The sequence below is a fragment of the Brassica rapa genome, chromosome A09 (genome assembly GCF_000309985.2).
Source record: "Brassica rapa cultivar Chiifu-401-42 chromosome A09, CAAS_Brap_v3.01, whole genome shotgun sequence".
Classification (NCBI taxonomy): Eukaryota; Viridiplantae; Streptophyta; class Magnoliopsida; order Brassicales; family Brassicaceae; genus Brassica; species Brassica rapa.
Genome location: NC_024803.2, coordinates 18,261,956 through 18,280,380, shown reverse-complemented (window position 1 = coordinate 18,280,380; position 18,425 = coordinate 18,261,956). Strand labels below are relative to the sequence as shown.

The following is an 18,425-nucleotide window of genomic DNA, read 5'->3' as shown; positions in this document are numbered from 1 at the left end:
TAAGAAGATTTTTTAATCGCAAAAAAAAAAAGAATTTGTTTTTCAAAAATATTTTTAACGCTGCCAACAAATATTAAACCATAAACCCTACACTTTTAGGTAAACCCAAACTCTTGAATAAATCATAAATCTTAAAGTTTAAGATTTGATCCAAGAGTTTCGGATTTATCCAAGGGTTTAGGGTTTATACCCAAGAGTTTAGGGTTTACCCAAGGGTTTAGGGTTTAGGATTAGGATTTAGGGTTTAGTGTTTTGTTGATTGTGTTAAAAATATTTTCTTTTTAAATTCAAGAATTTAAAATTTATCAAAGGGTTTAGGGTTTACCAAAGGGTTTAGGGTTTAGATTTAGAGTTTAGTGTTTTGTTTATGGTATTAATTTTTTTTTTGAAAACTTTTTTTTGCAACTATTATTATTTTTATTTATTTATACTTTTTTTAATTTTAAAAACGTAATATAATTTGACAATATTTTGTTTCTTTTTTAAAAAAATATTAGATTTGAAATAACTAAATCTTATTGGTTGGTGAATCTATAGGTTCACCCTAGGGAGTGAACCCAAGAATAACTCTTTTTACAAAGACTTATTCTTAGGTCCACCCCCTAGGGTGAACCTCTAGGTTCACCAACCAATAGGATTGTTTTATTTTATATTCAATATCTTTTAAAAAAGGAAACAAAATATTGTCAAATTATATTATGTTTTTAAAATTAAAAGATAAAAAAATAGTAATAATTACAAAAAAAATATTTTACGTCGTCAGCATAACATTAAACCCTAAACCCTAAATTCTAATCCCTAAACTCTTAATCCTAAACCCTAAACTCTAGGATAAATCCTAAACTCTAGGATAAATCCTAAACTCTAAATCAAAATCACTATACACTAAAACATTCAAGCGTATAGGGTTTAGGGTTTTAGGATTTTAGAGTTTTAGTGTTTTTTATTTAGAGTTTAGGATTTATCCAAGGGTTTAGGGTTTACCCAAGGGTTTAGGGTTTACCCAAGGGTTTAGGGTTTAGGATTTAGGGTTTAGGGATTAAGATTTAGGGTTTAGTGTTTTGTTGAGAACATTAAAAATATATTTTTTTTTAATTTTTTTTTCTGTAACTATTATCTTTTTTTACTTTTTTTATTTTGAAAACATAATATAATTTGAGAATATTTTGTTTCCTTTTTTAAAAGATATCAAATTTGAAATAATGAAATCCTATTGGTTGGTGAACCTAGAGGTTCACCCTAGGGGGTGAACCCAAGAATGACTCAAGAATGACTCTTTACAAAGACTTATTCTTAGGTCCACCCCCTAGGGTGAACCTCTAGGTTCACCAACCAATAGGATTGTTTTATTTTATATTCAATATCTTTTAAAAAATGAAACAAAATATTGTCAAATTATATTATGTTTTTAAAATTAAAAGATAAAAAAATAGTAATAATTACAAAAAAAATATTTTACGTCGTCAGCATAACATTAAACCCTAAACCCTAAATTCTAATCCCTAAACTCTTAATCCTAAACCCTAAACTCTAGGATAAATCCTAAACTCTAGGATAAATCCTAAACTCTAAATCAAAATCACTATACACTAAAACATTCAAGCGTTTAGGGTTTAGGGTTTTAGGATTTTAGAGTTTTAGTGTTTTTTATTTAGAGTTTAGGATTTATCCAAGGGTTTAGGGTTTACCTAAGGGTTTAGGGTTTACCCAAGGGTTTAGGGTTTAGGATTTAGGGTTTAGGGATTAAGATTTAGGGTTTAGTGTTTTGTTGAGAACATTAAAAATATATTTTTTTTTAATTTTTTTTTCTGTAACTATTATCTTTTTTTACATTTTTTATTTTGAAAACATAATATAATTTGAGAATATTTTGTTTCCTTTTTTAAAAGATATCAAATTTGAAATAATGAAATCTTATTGGTTGGTGAACCCAAGAATGACTCTTTACAAAGACTTATTCTTAGGTCCACCCCCTAGGGTGAACCTCTAGGTTCACCAACCAATAGGATTGTTTTATTTTATATTCAATATCTTTTAAAAAAGGAAACAAAATATTGTCAAATTATATTATGTTTTTAAAATTAAAAGATAAAAAAATAGTAATAATTACAAAAAAAATATTTTACGTCGTCAGCATAACATTAAACCCTAAACCCTAAATTCTAATCCCTAAACTCTTAATCCTAAACCCTAAACTCTAGGATAAATCCTAAACTCTAGGATAAATCCTAAACTCTAAATCAAAATCACTATACACTAAAACATTCAAGCGTATAGGGTTTAGGGTTTTAGGATTTTAGAGTTTTAGTGTTTTTTATTTAGAGTTTAGGATTTATCCAAGGGTTTAGGGTTTACCCAAGGGTTTAGGGTTTACCCAAGGGTTTAGGGTTTAGGATTTAGGGTTTAGGGATTAAGATTTAGGGTTTAGTGTTTTGTTGAGAACATTAAAAATATATTTTTTTTTAATTTTTTTTTCTGTAACTATTATCTTTTTTTACTTTTTTTATTTTGAAAACATAATATAATTTGAGAATATTTTGTTTCCTTTTTTAAAAGATATCAAATTTGAAATAATGAAATCCTATTGGTTGGTGAACCTAGAGGTTCACCCTAGGGGGTGAACCCAAGAATGACTCAAGAATGACTCTTTACAAAGACTTATTCTTAGGTCCACCCCCTAGGGTGAACCTCTAGGTTCACCAACCAATAGGATTGTTTTATTTTATATTCAATATCTTTTAAAAAATGAAACAAAATATTGTCAAATTATATTATGTTTTTAAAATTAAAAGATAAAAAAATAGTAATAATTACAAAAAAAATATTTTACGTCGTCAGCATAACATTAAACCCTAAACCCTAAATTCTAATCCCTAAACTCTTAATCCTAAACCCTAAACTCTAGGATAAATCCTAAACTCTAGGATAAATCCTAAACTCTAAATCAAAATCACTATACACTAAAACATTCAAGCGTTTAGGGTTTAGGGTTTTAGGATTTTAGAGTTTTAGTGTTTTTTATTTAGAGTTTAGGATTTATCCAAGGGTTTAGGGTTTACCTAAGGGTTTAGGGTTTACCCAAGGGTTTAGGGTTTAGGATTTAGGGTTTAGGGATTAAGATTTAGGGTTTAGTGTTTTGTTGAGAACATTAAAAATATATTTTTTTTTAATTTTTTTTTCTGTAACTATTATCTTTTTTTACATTTTTTATTTTGAAAACATAATATAATTTGAGAATATTTTGTTTCCTTTTTTAAAAGATATCAAATTTGAAATAATGAAATCTTATTGGTTGGTGAACCCAAGAATGACTCTTTACAAAGACTTATTCTTAGGTCCACCCCCTAGGGTGAACCTCTAGGTTCACCAACCAATAGGATTGTTTTATTTTATATTCAATATCTTTTAAAAAAGGAAACAAAATATTGTCAAATTATATTATGTTTTTAAAATTAAAAGATAAAAAAATAGTAATAATTACAAAAAAAATATTTTACGTCGTCAGCATAACATTAAACCCTAAACCCTAAATTCTAATCCCTAAACTCTTAATCCTAAACCCTAAACTCTAGGATAAATCCTAAACTCTAGGATAAATCCTAAACTCTAAATCAAAATCACTATACACTAAAACATTCAAGCGTTTAGGGTTTAGGGTTTTAGGATTTTAGAGTTTTAGTGTTTTTTATTTAGAGTTTAGGATTTATCCAAGGGTTTAGGGTTTACCCAAGGGTTTAGGGTTTACCCAAGGGTTTAGGGTTTAGGATTTAGGGTTTAGGGATTAAGATTTAGGGTTTAGTGTTTTGTTGAGAACATTAAAAATATATTTTTTTTTAATTTTTTTTTCTGTAACTATTATCTTTTTTTACTTTTTTTATTTTGAAAACATAATATAATTTGAGAATATTTTGTTTCCCTTTTTAAAAGATATCAAATTTGAAATAATGAAATCCTATTGGTTGGTGAACCTAGAGGTTCACCCTAGGGGGTGAACCCAAGAATGACTCTTTTACAAATATCAGTTAATAGGATAGTAAAATAAGGTTCCTACGATTCCAATCCTTATCGGCCATTATCCGATTGGATATTCTGAAATGTTCCCAACGTCCTATTATCTAGTATCTACTTTAGACCACAAATAAACATGTCTATCCAAATTACAAATTGATTCATATGCTCATGTAGCACAGCACTACTTAAAGCAAATGAGATAATAATACTCTAGAAACGGCGAAAGCTACTACCTGACGTTGAACAAGACCCATAAACAACTTCTCCGAAACAACCCCATTTCTATATTCTTCTACTGTCTTTATAAAGTCTTTTTGGTTCTTACAAGTATCAGATGTCTGACTGGATGTAAACCATAGTTTAAATTCTCGGTAGACTTTATTCTGCAAGAGAAACAAAGTCATCAACGAGAAAATATAAATAATAAGAAATATTGGTCAAACAAGTTAATTACAACCATTCATATTATAAGAATTTATCATGGAAGAAGAAAAATAATGAGAGTTCTAACAAACTTTCGCTGAAACTTCATGTAAATCTTTAACTTAAAATCAACTAATCCCATCAATATTTAATATATATTTCAAAGGAAGAAAAAACATACAAATTAATCAATTTCTCTTCAATTATTATTGTGACACTCAAAGTTGATGAAAGAACATAAAGATCACGTAGTGGTGTCGATCACCTACGGACCATCGTCGGAGGGTTCAGTAACGGCGTCGCCAATCTCTCATCAGGCCCCGTCAGTTCCGACGCCGTCTTCATTGGCATACTCCGTAACGCCATCAGCATCGAGGTTCAGCTCACGGCGAGCGTCGGCTCATGTTTCCGGTTTGGTTCTCCGGTTTATAACTTTAGTTCTATGTTTTGTCGCTGCTCTTTCATTGGCAGTGAATGTTCATCGGCCTTCACAGAGACATCGGTCTCAGAGCTCCTCGAGTTTCGCTTCATATCCTGAACTATTGTAAGAACCTTTTACCAAAAAAAAAAACTATTGTAAGAACCTCATATTCTTTTCAATATTTATTACTATTATTTTATATAGTATGATGTTTTGTATTTTACTTCCATGTAAGTTTCCAGACTTTTATCTATTAAAAAAAAATTATATTATATTTATTAACTGTTATTTCACATTCAGTACTACTAATTAACTGGCAATTTTATTTATTATTTTTAGTATATGCGTTGAATAGTTTAAATATATATGAAGTGAATGCAAATTGATTGTTAGTATCTATAAGTATATGAAGCTAAATATTATCCGATAATATGTTATAAATGTTTTTGGTACATAATATGTAATAAACTTTGACGAGTCGGATAATTTGGATGTATGACATGAAAATGGTTTAAAGATAGACTAATTGCAGTAAATAAAAATAACCATACCTTAGCCTATTTGCAAAAGATGACGATGGCATTTTATAAGCTATACTTGTCTAGTTTATCACTGTATTTTTTTATTAAAAACATGATTTTTAGTGTACTTTTAATAAAAAAATTATATAATCTTTTTGGTTTTAAAATATTATTACATATTTTACACTTCTCTGCGTGATTTTGTTTTGTACCTAATTTATAAAGTAGTAAAAAGTTGTAATAAAAGAAACAATATATATATATGTATATATATAGGTATTGCTTTGGCGTAGCAGTGACAGGACTCGTGTATACATCTCTACAAACATTCAAAGGAGTGTGTGATATTACTCACAGAGGAATTCTAATCTCTGAGCCTCTCTCGGATTACATCAGTTTCATTCTTGATCAGGTACTCTTTTCAGTATTATTGGCTAGTTAGATCCATATATATAAAAGTGCTACATATAAAAGAATTGTATGTATATAGAGACTCAATAGTAAACACTTTAAAAAATTGGGATAATTTTTTTTTGTGAAACTTAATCAGGTTATATGTTACCTACTAGTATCATCTTCTTCCTTGGCAATTGCGTGGATCCAACATGCAAACAGCGATTCGGTCAAAACACTTAGAAATAACTCCATTGTTTCAGCTTCCATGGCCTTCTCTGCTTTTTTGGTTTTGGCACTCTCGAGCCTCTTGTCTGGGTATAAGCTTTGCAAGAGATTTATGTGGTAATTAAGTCTTGTAAAGGATGTTTATATTCAAAATACTGTTTAATCTAAATAAGTAACATAATGACCAATTATTGCAATAGTTACGTGTTAATTTGCACATGCATGACCATTTTAATTTGTCTTCCTCGTACTTTTGTCAAAATTGTCACTAATTGGTAAAGGGTCCTTTAATATGCACAAAAGGGGGTTTTCATAGTGTGGCAAAATCCAAGGCAGCTTCAGCAACTCTTATCTAACAATTGATACCAAGAGCATGTGTATTTGAGTCACCAACAACATCTATCAACATACCCACCCTAAGTCGATCATCATACCAGGACAAAGTCGAAAAATATTACATTATATACTTGAAAACTGTAATAGATTAGTAAACTGCAAACCCCCCTACTTATATCATGTTTATATGTCCAAAAAAATGTGCTTGAACAACATAGTAGTGTACCTACGAAACTCTCATTAGTGAACGGGAAGAAGAGAAAGAACACAAAATCTAGCTATGAACATATGTTTTTAACAAATCACACATTCTACAGATCCCCAAAGTCTGTCCATCATTCTTCAATGTACAAAGCACACTCCAGACCCAAAAAAAGAAGCATCCAAAAGCAGTTAAATCGATCCTCCACTGTCTACGAGGCATAATGAAAAGGTGTACATGTTTTGGCAATGGAAAACTTAAGTTAAAATTTTTTAACTTAAAATGATTACACGAAGCAGATTGCGCTGTTGATAAAGATTCAAAGAAATCAACTTTAGTATTTGTGACTAACGTTGCAGGGAGAACTCTTTCCTGTCAATCAAAGTTACAAAATTGTGTTAGTCTTATCCACAACTGAAGTAGAGTACATCACAGCTACCAAAGCATGCAAGATGTTATGGAAGAACTTCTTGCTCGAGTTAGGAGTAAAGCAAGACAAGTATATTATGCTATGTGATAATTAGAGCCTTTCACTTAGCAAATGACTCAAACTTGCACTCTCGCTCAAAGCACATAGATATCTGAAATCATTGAATCTGAAGAGTTCTTGAAGATAAGCTCTTATGTCTCAACAATGTATACAATGAAGAAAACTGGTCTAACATTATGACAAAGTAGTACCAACCAAGAAGTTTGAAGATTGTTGTCGAGGCACCGGAATGGTGAGAGTTTTGGGCTAAGTCGGGAAAAGGGAGATTTGTTGAAGAATCCCTCATTAGCCCAACAACAAATATATGCATAATCAAGTCTTAATCTAAAAGTCCAAGAAGAAAAAAATATCTAGATAATCTTGTGAATAAGGATGAGAAAGTATTCTACAACTAGCTTATAGTTGCTTTTCACTAGTAAAAATAGGGGTGTTTGTAACTCTTGTAATCATCAATCAAAAACAAAAAAAAAAGGAAAAAGAAAAAGAAAAAGAAAAATTCATTAAGAAAGAGTTCTAAAAAATTTTAATGAGAGTCTCTCCGAATACAAAGTTTTTGTAGAGAATCTATTTTCTAATATATGAAAAGTATCTTAAACATTAGTTGTCTACTTCTCATCTTAGGTGCACAAATAAATATTATTAGGTAGATTTCCCAACAATGACTTGGAGACGAGTTTTGGGAGAACCAATATTTATCAATTCTATGTTCAAGGGTTAAGAGAGGGTCACTTAATTGACATTGTGAACATCTTGACTCACCTTTAGCCTTTAATCTTTCTAGTTTCATTTTTGTTTAGCTGGTGTGTTTTTAGTATTCGACTGTTGTTTCATTTATTATTTATCTGTTATATCTTGCTTAACATGAATAGACATTCTATATGAATCCAAAAATCTGAACTAAAATTGGTTTAATTGTCCAAAAATATTTGAACCCAATCCTGACCAAAATTTTAAGATATATATAAGTGTTTAGATGGATTTAAATCTCTAAAATCTAAGAAATTGGATCCAATGATAACAGACAAGAATTCGAGCCAAATATTGAACGTCCATGTTTGATTAGTGAAAAAGTTTAGTTGAATGCGGTATTTATTGGGACATTTGCTAAAACCAACCCAAATATTCAAGTCAAATATAAAAGTGTACCTCACTTTCAGTCAAATGCAAAACCAACCTAAAGGGGTAGTGAAAGTACTATTTAACCCTTATGACCAAACAAAAAACAGAAATGTATTTTACGTTTTTATCCTTTGGAAGTCTACACGTAAAAAACGAAGTCTACAAATGTTTAGACTTTCTAAGAAGTCTACCTTATAGACTTAGTTTGTAGTCTACACTCTAATTTGATCTAAAATTTTAATTTTGAAAATGTATAAAAATAATTATAGTGATATTTTTAACTAATCATCAATATAATGGATAATATGAACTAAATAAATTAAAATTTCATATAATTGAACAATTTTCAAGAATATATACTAATTTGGTTATCATGTGTTAGACAATGTTTATAGTTTACAAACAAAAGGTTATAACATGTTATGTCTTTTAGTGGTTGATTTCATAGGGTTAGATTTTAGATTTTGTTTTTTTTTTTGTTTTATTAACTTAAATCTGCATATTAATGTTTAGTAGTTTATATTTTGTATAATTGGGACTTTTTGATTATCAAGCAAAACATTTAGGGTTTGATATTTGGGGTTTAGGGTTTCGTAGACCTACAAAAAAAGTCTATTTAGCTGGAGACGTCCTTTTCAGTCTATTTTATTGGTGTTTACATAAAATCTTTTTATTTTAAATTAAATTTACATATTTATGAATAAGAATGTTAAATCATATATTAATAAATATTTAAAATAAATAAAAAAATTTAGTAAGTTATCTTTTTAATTTTCGCAAATAATAAAGGGAAAGAAAAAAATCGTTGTAGACTTACAAAGAAGTCCACACATCAAATTTAACCTAACCGGATTTAACCAATATAATATTAACCAAATCGAATTTAAACCAAACCTCTTTTAACCTAACCAGAAAAGTTACCCAGAATATAAATACGATTTGTTAAGCTTTTTGGGGTAAAAAAAACCCTAATCCCCGCCGTTCTCTCTCTCATGCGATTTTCAGGGAGATTTCTGGCGAACTCTAGCCACACCGTTTCCGCCGCTTAAACTAGTCGTTGTCCACTCCGTCGCTCTGGTAAGTTAAATGTCTTCGGCTTGTCTTCGGCTTCGTCCGCTCCGTTGCTAGAAGTAACCACCTTTACCTTTTTCTTTTTCAGATCTGAGCCGGCGACTTCCAAATCTCTGCTTCCTGTCAGTCTCACGGCTTCTACTCTAGCGAGCGAACAAACTGTGTTTCATCTTTCCAGGGAACGAACGGTACTTCATCTCTCTATGTCTTCTCTCGTTTAACTAATAACCTAACTAGTTGACTTATATTCCTGTAACCTCTCTCTTAGTTTGTTAACTAACCTATTAGTTTCTTCTCTAATCCATTTTCTGCTTCCGGTCAGTCTACTTTAAGGTACACATCATTGTTGATATGTAGACATATTTTTTGAATTGTTGTACACTGTTTTTGGCTTCCGTCGAAGGATGACAAATTTAGTTTGGTTAGATGGTTTCATATTCTCGATTTATGATAGAGTTTGGGTTATTAATTTAGTTTGAATGGTTAATTCTCGTGTAGACTTCATTTTGATTTGTAGACTTCTCGGATAGACTTCATCTTGTATTGTAGACTTCTCGGGTAGACTTCATCTTGCATTGTAGACTTCTCGTGTAGACTTCATTCTGAATTGTAGACTTCTCGCATAGAATTCATTTTGAATTGTAGACTTCTTTTATTCGTTTGTAAACTTCTCTTGTGTAATTTTTTGTTTGTGCTTTTTTGCTGCAGGTTTCAAAATGGATAAACTTGATTTCCCACAAAGGCTGTATAGTGTAGGCCAGGAACCTTTTCCGAATAAAAGCATTGCCTACTACAGCAATGACAGCAAGCTCTTCCCTGCTCTTAAAGAAGCACTCGAGGCAGATGAATGGGAGGAGCTCAAGAACTCGAGAGTAGGAGTGTTCTTAAGTTCCACGAAATGAAGTTTGGATGGGCTTCAAGGCTGGTGCACTATATACTGTGTTTTCAGCTTGACTGCAAGAAGAAGTTTGAGTTGTGGAGTCTCGTAGGTGTTGAACCATTGAGGTTTTCTCTGCATGAATTTGAAGAGATAACTGGCCTGAACTGCGAGTATGTGAAGAATCTCGAGAATCCGTTGGTTGAGGTAACGGCTGACATGAAAGCATTTTGGGCGCAGATGGGAGTGAATTTCGACCGGGGGCCAAGTATTGATGAATTAACTGCAGCGTGTCAGATGTGCAGAACATGTCTCGAGATGATCGGCTGCGTTTAGGGTATCTAGCCATCTACGCTGGCTTCATCGAAGCAAGAAGAACCTCGTCACCCACACGGGCTAGCCTGGCTAGGTTAGTGATGGATCTAGATGCTTTTGAAGATTATCCGTGGGGAAGAGTAGCCTTTAAATTCTTGATGGAGTCGGTGAAGGGTGTAGACTTGACAAAGACGTATGCTATTGAAGGCTTTGTTCAGGTTCTTCAAGTCTGGGTCTACTGCTGTCTCCCTGAATTCGGAGCTGGGTATGGTCTCCCTATAGAAGGTTCTCCGACCCCACCTCTACTTGCCTTCTTAGGTGCCAAAGGCCAGAGAAGACTCCAGGAGAATATCTTGAAACAGGTATGCTTCTTATGTTTATATATGCATTAATTTGATATAAAGTGGTTTTATACTAACTTAATAGTTTTATCTTCTGCAGACTAGACTAAGAACTTTGCTATGAAGGATTACTCTGAAATGTTCCCTCGCTGGGATGGTGAGCTGGAAGATGAGAAGGCTGATAACATAGTGAAGGCAATGTTTTCTTCAGGCTGGGCGTGGGAACAAAGTCACTGGCCTCTTGTCGGAACAAAACTGTGGACAAATGTGAAGGTGGAGATCCATCCGATGAAGACAGAAGCTGGTCAGATGATGCGAAGCTTGAAGACAGTGTCCCCTTCTCGCACAGAGTCTGATGCAGAATCACGCAAAAAGGCTCGTGAGTCCCCTGGCCTGGATGTGGAGACCATGAAAGGAGAAATAGTTCGTTGGCTAACTGGCCTGACTTCTAATATGGTTGAGGGGCTGAGCAGATGCGAGAACACTCTGAAGACACAATCCCACATGATTGAGGGCCTTACAACTCAAGTGGGAGCTGTTGAGAAGATGGTGCGTGAAGGTTGGAAAGAAGACCACACCAAAGCTGGTTCATCTACTGATGTACCTGAGGCAAACAAATCTGATGGAGACAAAGCTAAGAAGGACAGCGCTGAAGGAAGCAAAGGTGATGAAAGCAAAGGTGAGGAAAGCAGAGCCGAGGAAAGTAGAGCCGAGGAAAGCAAAGCTGCGGAAACAGCTCCCAAAGGAATGACAACAAGAGCCAAAGCTAGAGACACCCAAGCCACTGTGGTTAGTACCAAAACATCTCCCAAACCACTCAATCCGAAAAGAGGAAAAAAATCAGTGAAAAAGAAGTAACTTGTTTGCATTTGCATTTGGATTTGGAACGGTGGAACCTTTTTCATGTTGTGCGGAACCTTGGAATATTAGCCCTTTTTCATGTTGTTTTGGAACCTTGGAATATTAGCTTGTTTGGTTTGAAAAACGTGTGCATTTGTATGTTCTCTTTTGGTTTGTATAAAATTTGTGGCTGTTATTAATGTGTTATTTCTACTGAAAACAAATGCAGAGTGAGAGCGAAAATGAGAATGGAGGCATAAGTGTGGTTGTAGTAGATAAAGAACAATCACACATTGATTATGGTTCTGTGAAAAAACTGAAACAAGTTGGTAAACTGAGAGCTGCTCGCATTGTGGCCCGTGCTAAGAGTGAGCGGCAACGTAGGCTTGCTGCAACTCAGCAGTCTCCTTTTGATGGAAACAGCACGGCAAAGGTTATTATACCTAACCAGCCGAAGCAAGGCCAGGGATATAACCCATTTGCTAATCCTGATCGCCAAAAGCTCTCTGCTCTTCTTAATTGGGTGAAACTTGACCCGTAAGTCATCTATTTCCTAAATTAATTGCTCTTTATATAAAGACTTTGTAGTGTTTTATTTATTTAATTTGATTATTCACAGCAAATGGCGACAGAAGGTCAAAGGTTCATCAAGTGATTGGTTCTACATACTACTAACTCCTAAAAAATGGTTGATTGACACGGTATGTAGACTTCTCTCTCATGTAGACTTCTCTCGCATGTAGATGTCTCTGATGTAGAAGTCTCTAATGTTGTAACTGCAGCACATGGATGCTGGCATTAATCTTTTAAGGCTCCGATACACAAAGCACCCTGAATGGTTTAGGTCGGACAGAATTTGCATGTTGGATGCTGTATTTACTCAAATGTGGACAGCAAAGTACTCAGAGTTTCTGGCCTCTCCTGCCAATCCTGACGGCTCAGGTAAACTACTCCCTCCTGGCGCCTTAGACTACTACACAGGCGAGGAACCAGCGTATAGCAGATCAAATAAGACATGGGCACTGGAGATTCATGATATATATGCACCATTATTGGTCAAGAACGATCATTGGGTAGCTTGCTGGATATCAATCCCGAGGAGACGCATAGTCATTTGGGATAGTGATCTTGCTTACGCTACGGATGCAGAAATTGCTAAGGCCGTGAAGCCTATTGCACACATGCTGCCGTACATGCTGCGTATGTTATCTACCGGTGCGGAGAGGGAGTTGTACACGGTTGATTTCACACATGAGCGTGAATCCGGGGTGCCACAAAACAAACAAAGTGGTGACTGTGGAGTGTATTGCTTGAAGTATATAGAATGTCATGCACTTGGCATGCCATTCCCACCTCATGAGCTGTGTGATAAGAAGATCAAGACAATCAGGTCTCAGATGGCGAGTGAGATATTTGATGAGACCAGGATAAACAGCACAGAGAAACGTGATTACAAGCATCTCGGTGTCTATGAATAAGGTTAATCCACTTCTTTGGGTATAATTGAGGGAATGTATGAAGTTTTTTGGTGACTTTCCTCATCGGATATATGTAGGTTGATGTAGTAGTCTTTTGTACCAGACTATTGTATTGTGCTGTGAGTAACATGCTGATGTAGCACACTTTTGTTTGTAACAAACTTATGTAATTTGCTTGCAGCAGACTTACGTATTAGTCTTCTTTTACAGAAGACTTTTACAGAAGTCTGCTACTTGACTACTATCTAGACATCGTCTTTTTATCAGTATATTAGTCTTTCTTAGCTCATATTCGACGAAAAATACAAATTCGAGACAACTCAGAGACTTACGTATTAGTCTTCTTTTCAAAAAGACTATAAAAGAAGTCTGCGGTAAGTAAAAGAAGACTATAAAAGAAGTCTGCGTTCTGTAAAAGAAGACTACAAAAGAAGTCTGCGTTCTGTAACAGAAGACTAACACATTAAGACATAAGACATAAGACAACATCCAAAGCAATAAGACAACTGATAAGTTTCACACATCACATAAGACATAAGACAACATCCAAATCAATAAGACAACATCCAAAGCAACAATACAACTAATAAGTTACACACAAGACATAAGACAACATCTAAAGCAATAAGACAGACAACACCAGTTTAACCTGGACAGTTATGACGAGTGTGACCCGGTTGTTTGCACTGGGAGCAAGTATAATCCTTGTGCAGTTTTCGCGGTTGGTTTCCCCTCATCCTGGAAATTTCTAGCCAAGACTGCCACCTCGACTTCTTTTGCCTACCCCTTCCACGCTTGACCTCTGGAGGAAGACATTTACGTGCCTTATCAGCTCCTTCTTCATTAGCAGGTGTTGTGTCATCAGTGTTAGGAGCTTCTTCTTCATTGGCAGGTGATGTGTCATCAGTGTTGGGAGCTTCCAAAACGTCACTTTTGGGATATATATTTGCCGCGTATGCTGCATAAAGATAATTCTTTGAATAGGATGGGCATACAAGCGTAGAGACATGAATATTTGCATCTTTTGCAGCTGCAATGGCATGTGAACAAGGTATCTTCTCAATATCAAACACACCACATTGACACCTCCGAAGTTCCAAGTCAACAACACAATCTCGATGTCCTCCTCTCACAACAAATCGCCAACCATCAATACGCTCCACATTCATCATATCTGCATACTCTTCACGAATAGCCAACAAGTTTTCGACTCCCCGACTATGATGTGAAGTGAGACTCAAAGCATCTTCTCTCCTTTTAAAGAACCACCTTCCTAGCTTCTCGCGGATAAATTCAAGAAGGAATGAGATTGGGAATCCTTTGGCTGGCTTAAGTGCAGAGTTGATGGATTCTGCGATGTTGCTAGTCTTTATGTTGTATCTGTCACCTTGAAAGTGAACTTGTGACCATAAAGAGACGTCAGCATTCTCCAAATATGTTGCAAGGCTTGGGTTTATACTCCGTATCTCATCCATGTAGCGGTTAAAATCGAAAAGCGTATGTGCATAAGCAGCGCCTTTGACCAAGTACAACATGTGCTTTCCCTTGAACTTTTGGACTATGTTCTGTTGTAGATGATAATAGCATATTCCTCGCCCTGCCCAAGGAAAAACCTTCTCACACGCCTTCTTAATGGAACCGTGCCTGTCAGAAACTATCACCAAAGCATACTGATCTGAAACACATCTCCGCAATTGGGTAAAAAACCATTCCCATGACTCATCATTCTCCGCATCTACAATCGCAAAAGCTAACGGAAAAATCTGAAAATTACCATCTTGGACAGCAGCAAGTAGCATAACTCCTTCATACTTTCCACATAGATGAGTCTCATCCACCACAATAACCCTCCTAAGATAGTTAAAACCAGCTATCGAAGTTGCAAAAGATAGGAATAGATACTTAAATCTGTTTTCACCATCTTTCACAAGACATGTGACAGTTCCCGGATTCGATATCTCGATCTGACGCAAATAAGAAGGCAGATTCTCATATCTATCTTCTGTTGTTCCTCTCACCAAATCTTGCGCAGATAACAAAGCTCTATACGAAGTGTTGTAATCAAGCTTCATACCAAACATGTTCCTCATCGCGTCTTTGATATGCTTTGGTGTAAGCCCATCTATGATCCCAACCCGTTCTATAAATAGTCTTGCAACATATTTCGGAGTAAAATGTTTTCGTTGAGCCATTCGATCCGCCACTGAACATGTATGAGTTTTTGAATATTTTGTCACCCAAAATGTCTTTGGCCCATGCTTCACACTCGCTCTAAGCTTCCAACCACATCCTTGAACACGACACTTAGCCACATACAGAGTTTTCGTTGTCTTATATGCTGAGAATGTAAATTTATATTCCACAGCCACCGACTTCAGCTTTGAAACAAGCTCATCCTTACTAGCAAAACTCTGACCGACATATATATTGTCCTTTAAGGACAACGATCTTCCTTCCCCACCAGAGAACTGTGCTTTATAACCATCATAAAGCGTTTCATTTGCATCCTCGTCAGAATCCTCATCTTTCACTTTCCCGTAATCATTGTAGTTTACACCATCGTCAACATCAACAGCAACAGTTGCTTGAACATCATCAGCAGTTGCTTGAACATCATCAGCATCATTACTATCTTCATCCCACTCTGAATCAGTATCTTGACTAGTATCTTCATCAGCAAAATTACTATCATCACCATCAGACACATCCGCATCATCATCAACTCCAGCTTCTACTTGGCTCTGGCTTGATACACAAAGGCGTACAAAGTGTGTCTTGGCCAACTCGATCAAGTTCCGCACTTGTCTATCATTCGTGACATGCATAGGAGGAGTATCCGGAGCCATTTGCTATAGAATGACGTCTGGTAAGGAATATGTTAGCTCCACCTTCTCGATTTTCTTGTCCAGACCATAATCTTCTTGTGCCATTTCATGAAGTTCACCATGTGTACAACCATCTGGCACAAGAAACATTCTCCCTCCTTTCCGATTATTGACCACAAACTCCCACAAAGAGCCTTTCACCATCCATTCTCCATATACAACATGTATCTGAGCCATATCCTGCAAAAAAAAAATACAGGTTTACATAATCAGCAAAGAAATATTTCATGTTTCATAAAACTATAAACGAAGACTTACAAATACGTCTACAATTATTAGCTAACAACATTGTCAAATCAAATGAATTGTACCTTCATAATTATAAAAAAAATTCTTTTCAAAATCACCCAAACCCATTAGGATTAACTAACACACTGTTTCAAACAAAAAAAACTAGAAAAAACTTAATGAATAATACACAAATTTGCATTTTTATAGATTTTTCTACGCAGACTTAATATTCCGTCTCTGACAATTTAGACGTTCGTTTCAGTTTACAGACGTAGACTGTGAAATAGGTCTACGATTTGGGTTGGTTTTTGCAATTGACCATTTCACGGGTTGCTTTCTATAGTTGAAAAAAAAGTTGTGATTTTGTTCATGTAGACTTTCATTTCAGTCTACAATTTAAAAAGGTTAGTTTTTGCAATTGACCAGAATTCATCCAAAATTTGACTTTTAGAACTAGAATTCATATGCAGTCTACATGTTTGAATTTTTTTGAAAGAGGTTAGTTTTGCAATTGACCAAGTTTGACTTCCAATCACTAGATCGAAATGAATGTCTACGTGTGTGTAGACTTTTTTGAAGTCTACTTTCAAATCCGACGGGTTGGTTTTGCATTTGACCAAAATAAAAAGATAGACTTTATACGCAGTCTACGATTTTTTTTCTAAGATAAGAAGACTACATATGAAGTCTACAATTTAATAAATTTTTTACTGCTTTTTAAACTTTTTGGTCAAACACAAAACTAACCTATTCCACGAAGTCAAAGTTTTGGTCAAATGCAAAACTGACATTTTATAGACTTTGTTGGCAGTCTACACGTTATAGACTTCCGTTGAAGTCTATTTTGAAAAGTCAAAAGTTCAGTCAAATGAAAAACTAACCTCTTTTAAGTAGACGTCTGAGTAAGTCTACCGAAAGTTTTATTTTTGTTGTCAAAGGTAAAGACAGAGACTACTGGGGAAGTCTGCGTTAGAAAAAAAATTTGTCTGGTCAATTGCAAAACTAACTCGTGTGTTGACAAATAGACTGCATCGTAAGTCTCCACGGAGGCGTAGACATACAAAACAGTCTACCGTCGCGACACAGATCTGAAAAAGAACGAAAACCATGTAAATAGTTACCTTTTTCCTGTGTAAAGCTCGTTTCCAACCTTTTCACCCGTCCAAACTCCAAGTATGAGTAAAAAGAAGCATCTTTAACGATTCACTAATGAAGAAACTCGAAAATATGAAGTTTGTGGTTTTGAAAATGAGAGTTATGAGAGTTTTTTAGATGGAAATGTTGAAGAGATGAGAGGAAATGAAGTTTTTTGGGTTAGAATGAGAAAAAAAGTGGTTGAAAATTGAATTCTAGAGCTTTAGAGCTCAAAAATGGTGGTTCATGGTGGTTGAAAAAATTGATGATGATGGCATTTTTGTAAATAAGAAGAAATGGTTAGGATGTATTTGGTTTTTTGCTAATTTCGAAATTAATAAAAAAATAAATAAAAATGGCAATTTTGTGAATAATTCAAAAACATAAGGATAGTATGGAAATTTTATTGATGAATAGTATGGACAAAAAAAAGGGTTGGTTTTGGATTTGACTTGAAAATATGGGTTGGTTTTGAAAAACACCCGTATTTATTACTCACTTGGACGTGTCAGTTCTGCATTTCCACATGTCGAGGTCAAACAAACTCATATCGAATGAATATAGAGGGATGTAATCATTTCATTTTAAAAATAGAATAAAAAGTTAACATCCCTATATATTCTTTTTTTGTTTTTTATCAACATTTTAATTTTATTAAGAAAGCCAAGAGATTACATATTGTTGTGAATTATGTCTAGCATTCTTGGCTAATACATTAACACTACTGATTAAAGATCGGTTGGCAATATCACCCAACACGATCGCACACGGTCACAATTCACCCAACACGATCAGTAGGGTCGGGATATCTCCGGCGCGCATATGAACCAACTCAACAAAAAAGGAAATGATACCCGGGGAGGCATCTGAGAATGGCTCGTGTCTTTTGGGGATGTGATTGGGAAAAAAGCCATTGGGGCGAAGCCTGCTTGACCAACGGGAGAAGCCAACTCCGTCCCCGTTGGGTTTTCCAACGAAACAAAGCATTATCATTCGGAAAGCCGTTGCTCGCTCCCGCCAAGTGTTGAACAGAGCTAGCTACGATAAAACATGTTCTTCCAAGATTCCTTTGCATTTTTCGTGGACGAACTACTAGTTATGGCCTTTAC

General features: G+C 34.7%; 3 protein-coding genes and 1 long non-coding RNA gene across 4 annotated transcripts; 2 read left to right on the top strand and 2 right to left on the bottom strand.

The window, feature by feature from the left end:
• Window positions 1–3,926: 3,926 nt before the first annotated feature.
• Window positions 3,927–6,214, top strand: LOC103833849 (CASP-like protein 4A4). Its single transcript, XM_009109905.3, has 3 exons — window positions 3,927–4,978; window positions 5,653–5,788; window positions 5,927–6,214. The coding sequence occupies exons 1-3, from the start codon at window positions 4,662–4,664 to the stop codon at window positions 6,116–6,118; spliced, it is 645 nt and encodes a 214-aa protein (XP_009108153.1). The 5' UTR covers window positions 3,927–4,661; the 3' UTR covers window positions 6,119–6,214.
• On the bottom strand, window positions 4,524–5,669 carry LOC117127929. Its single transcript, XR_004450919.1, has 2 exons — window positions 5,019–5,669; window positions 4,524–4,986 (listed from the first exon to the last, which is right to left on the bottom strand). It is a non-coding gene; the product is annotated as an uncharacterized LOC117127929 (long non-coding RNA).
• Window positions 6,215–9,931: 3,717 nt separating the features above from the next.
• LOC117127724 lies at window positions 9,932–13,066 on the top strand. Its single transcript, XM_033278369.1, has 7 exons — window positions 9,932–10,087; window positions 10,165–10,299; window positions 10,398–10,769; window positions 10,854–11,537; window positions 11,818–12,125; window positions 12,208–12,289; window positions 12,371–13,066. The coding sequence occupies exons 1-7, from the start codon at window positions 9,932–9,934 to the stop codon at window positions 13,064–13,066; spliced, it is 2,433 nt and encodes an 810-aa protein (XP_033134260.1).
• A 644-nt stretch (window positions 13,067–13,710) lies between these two features.
• Window positions 13,711–15,912, bottom strand: LOC103868776. The gene is made up of 2 exons (XM_033278368.1): window positions 15,468–15,912; window positions 13,711–15,206 (listed from the first exon to the last, which is right to left on the bottom strand). The coding sequence occupies exons 1-2, from the start codon at window positions 15,910–15,912 to the stop codon at window positions 13,711–13,713; spliced, it is 1,941 nt and encodes a 646-aa protein (XP_033134259.1).
• Window positions 15,913–18,425: the final 2,513 nt, after the last annotated feature.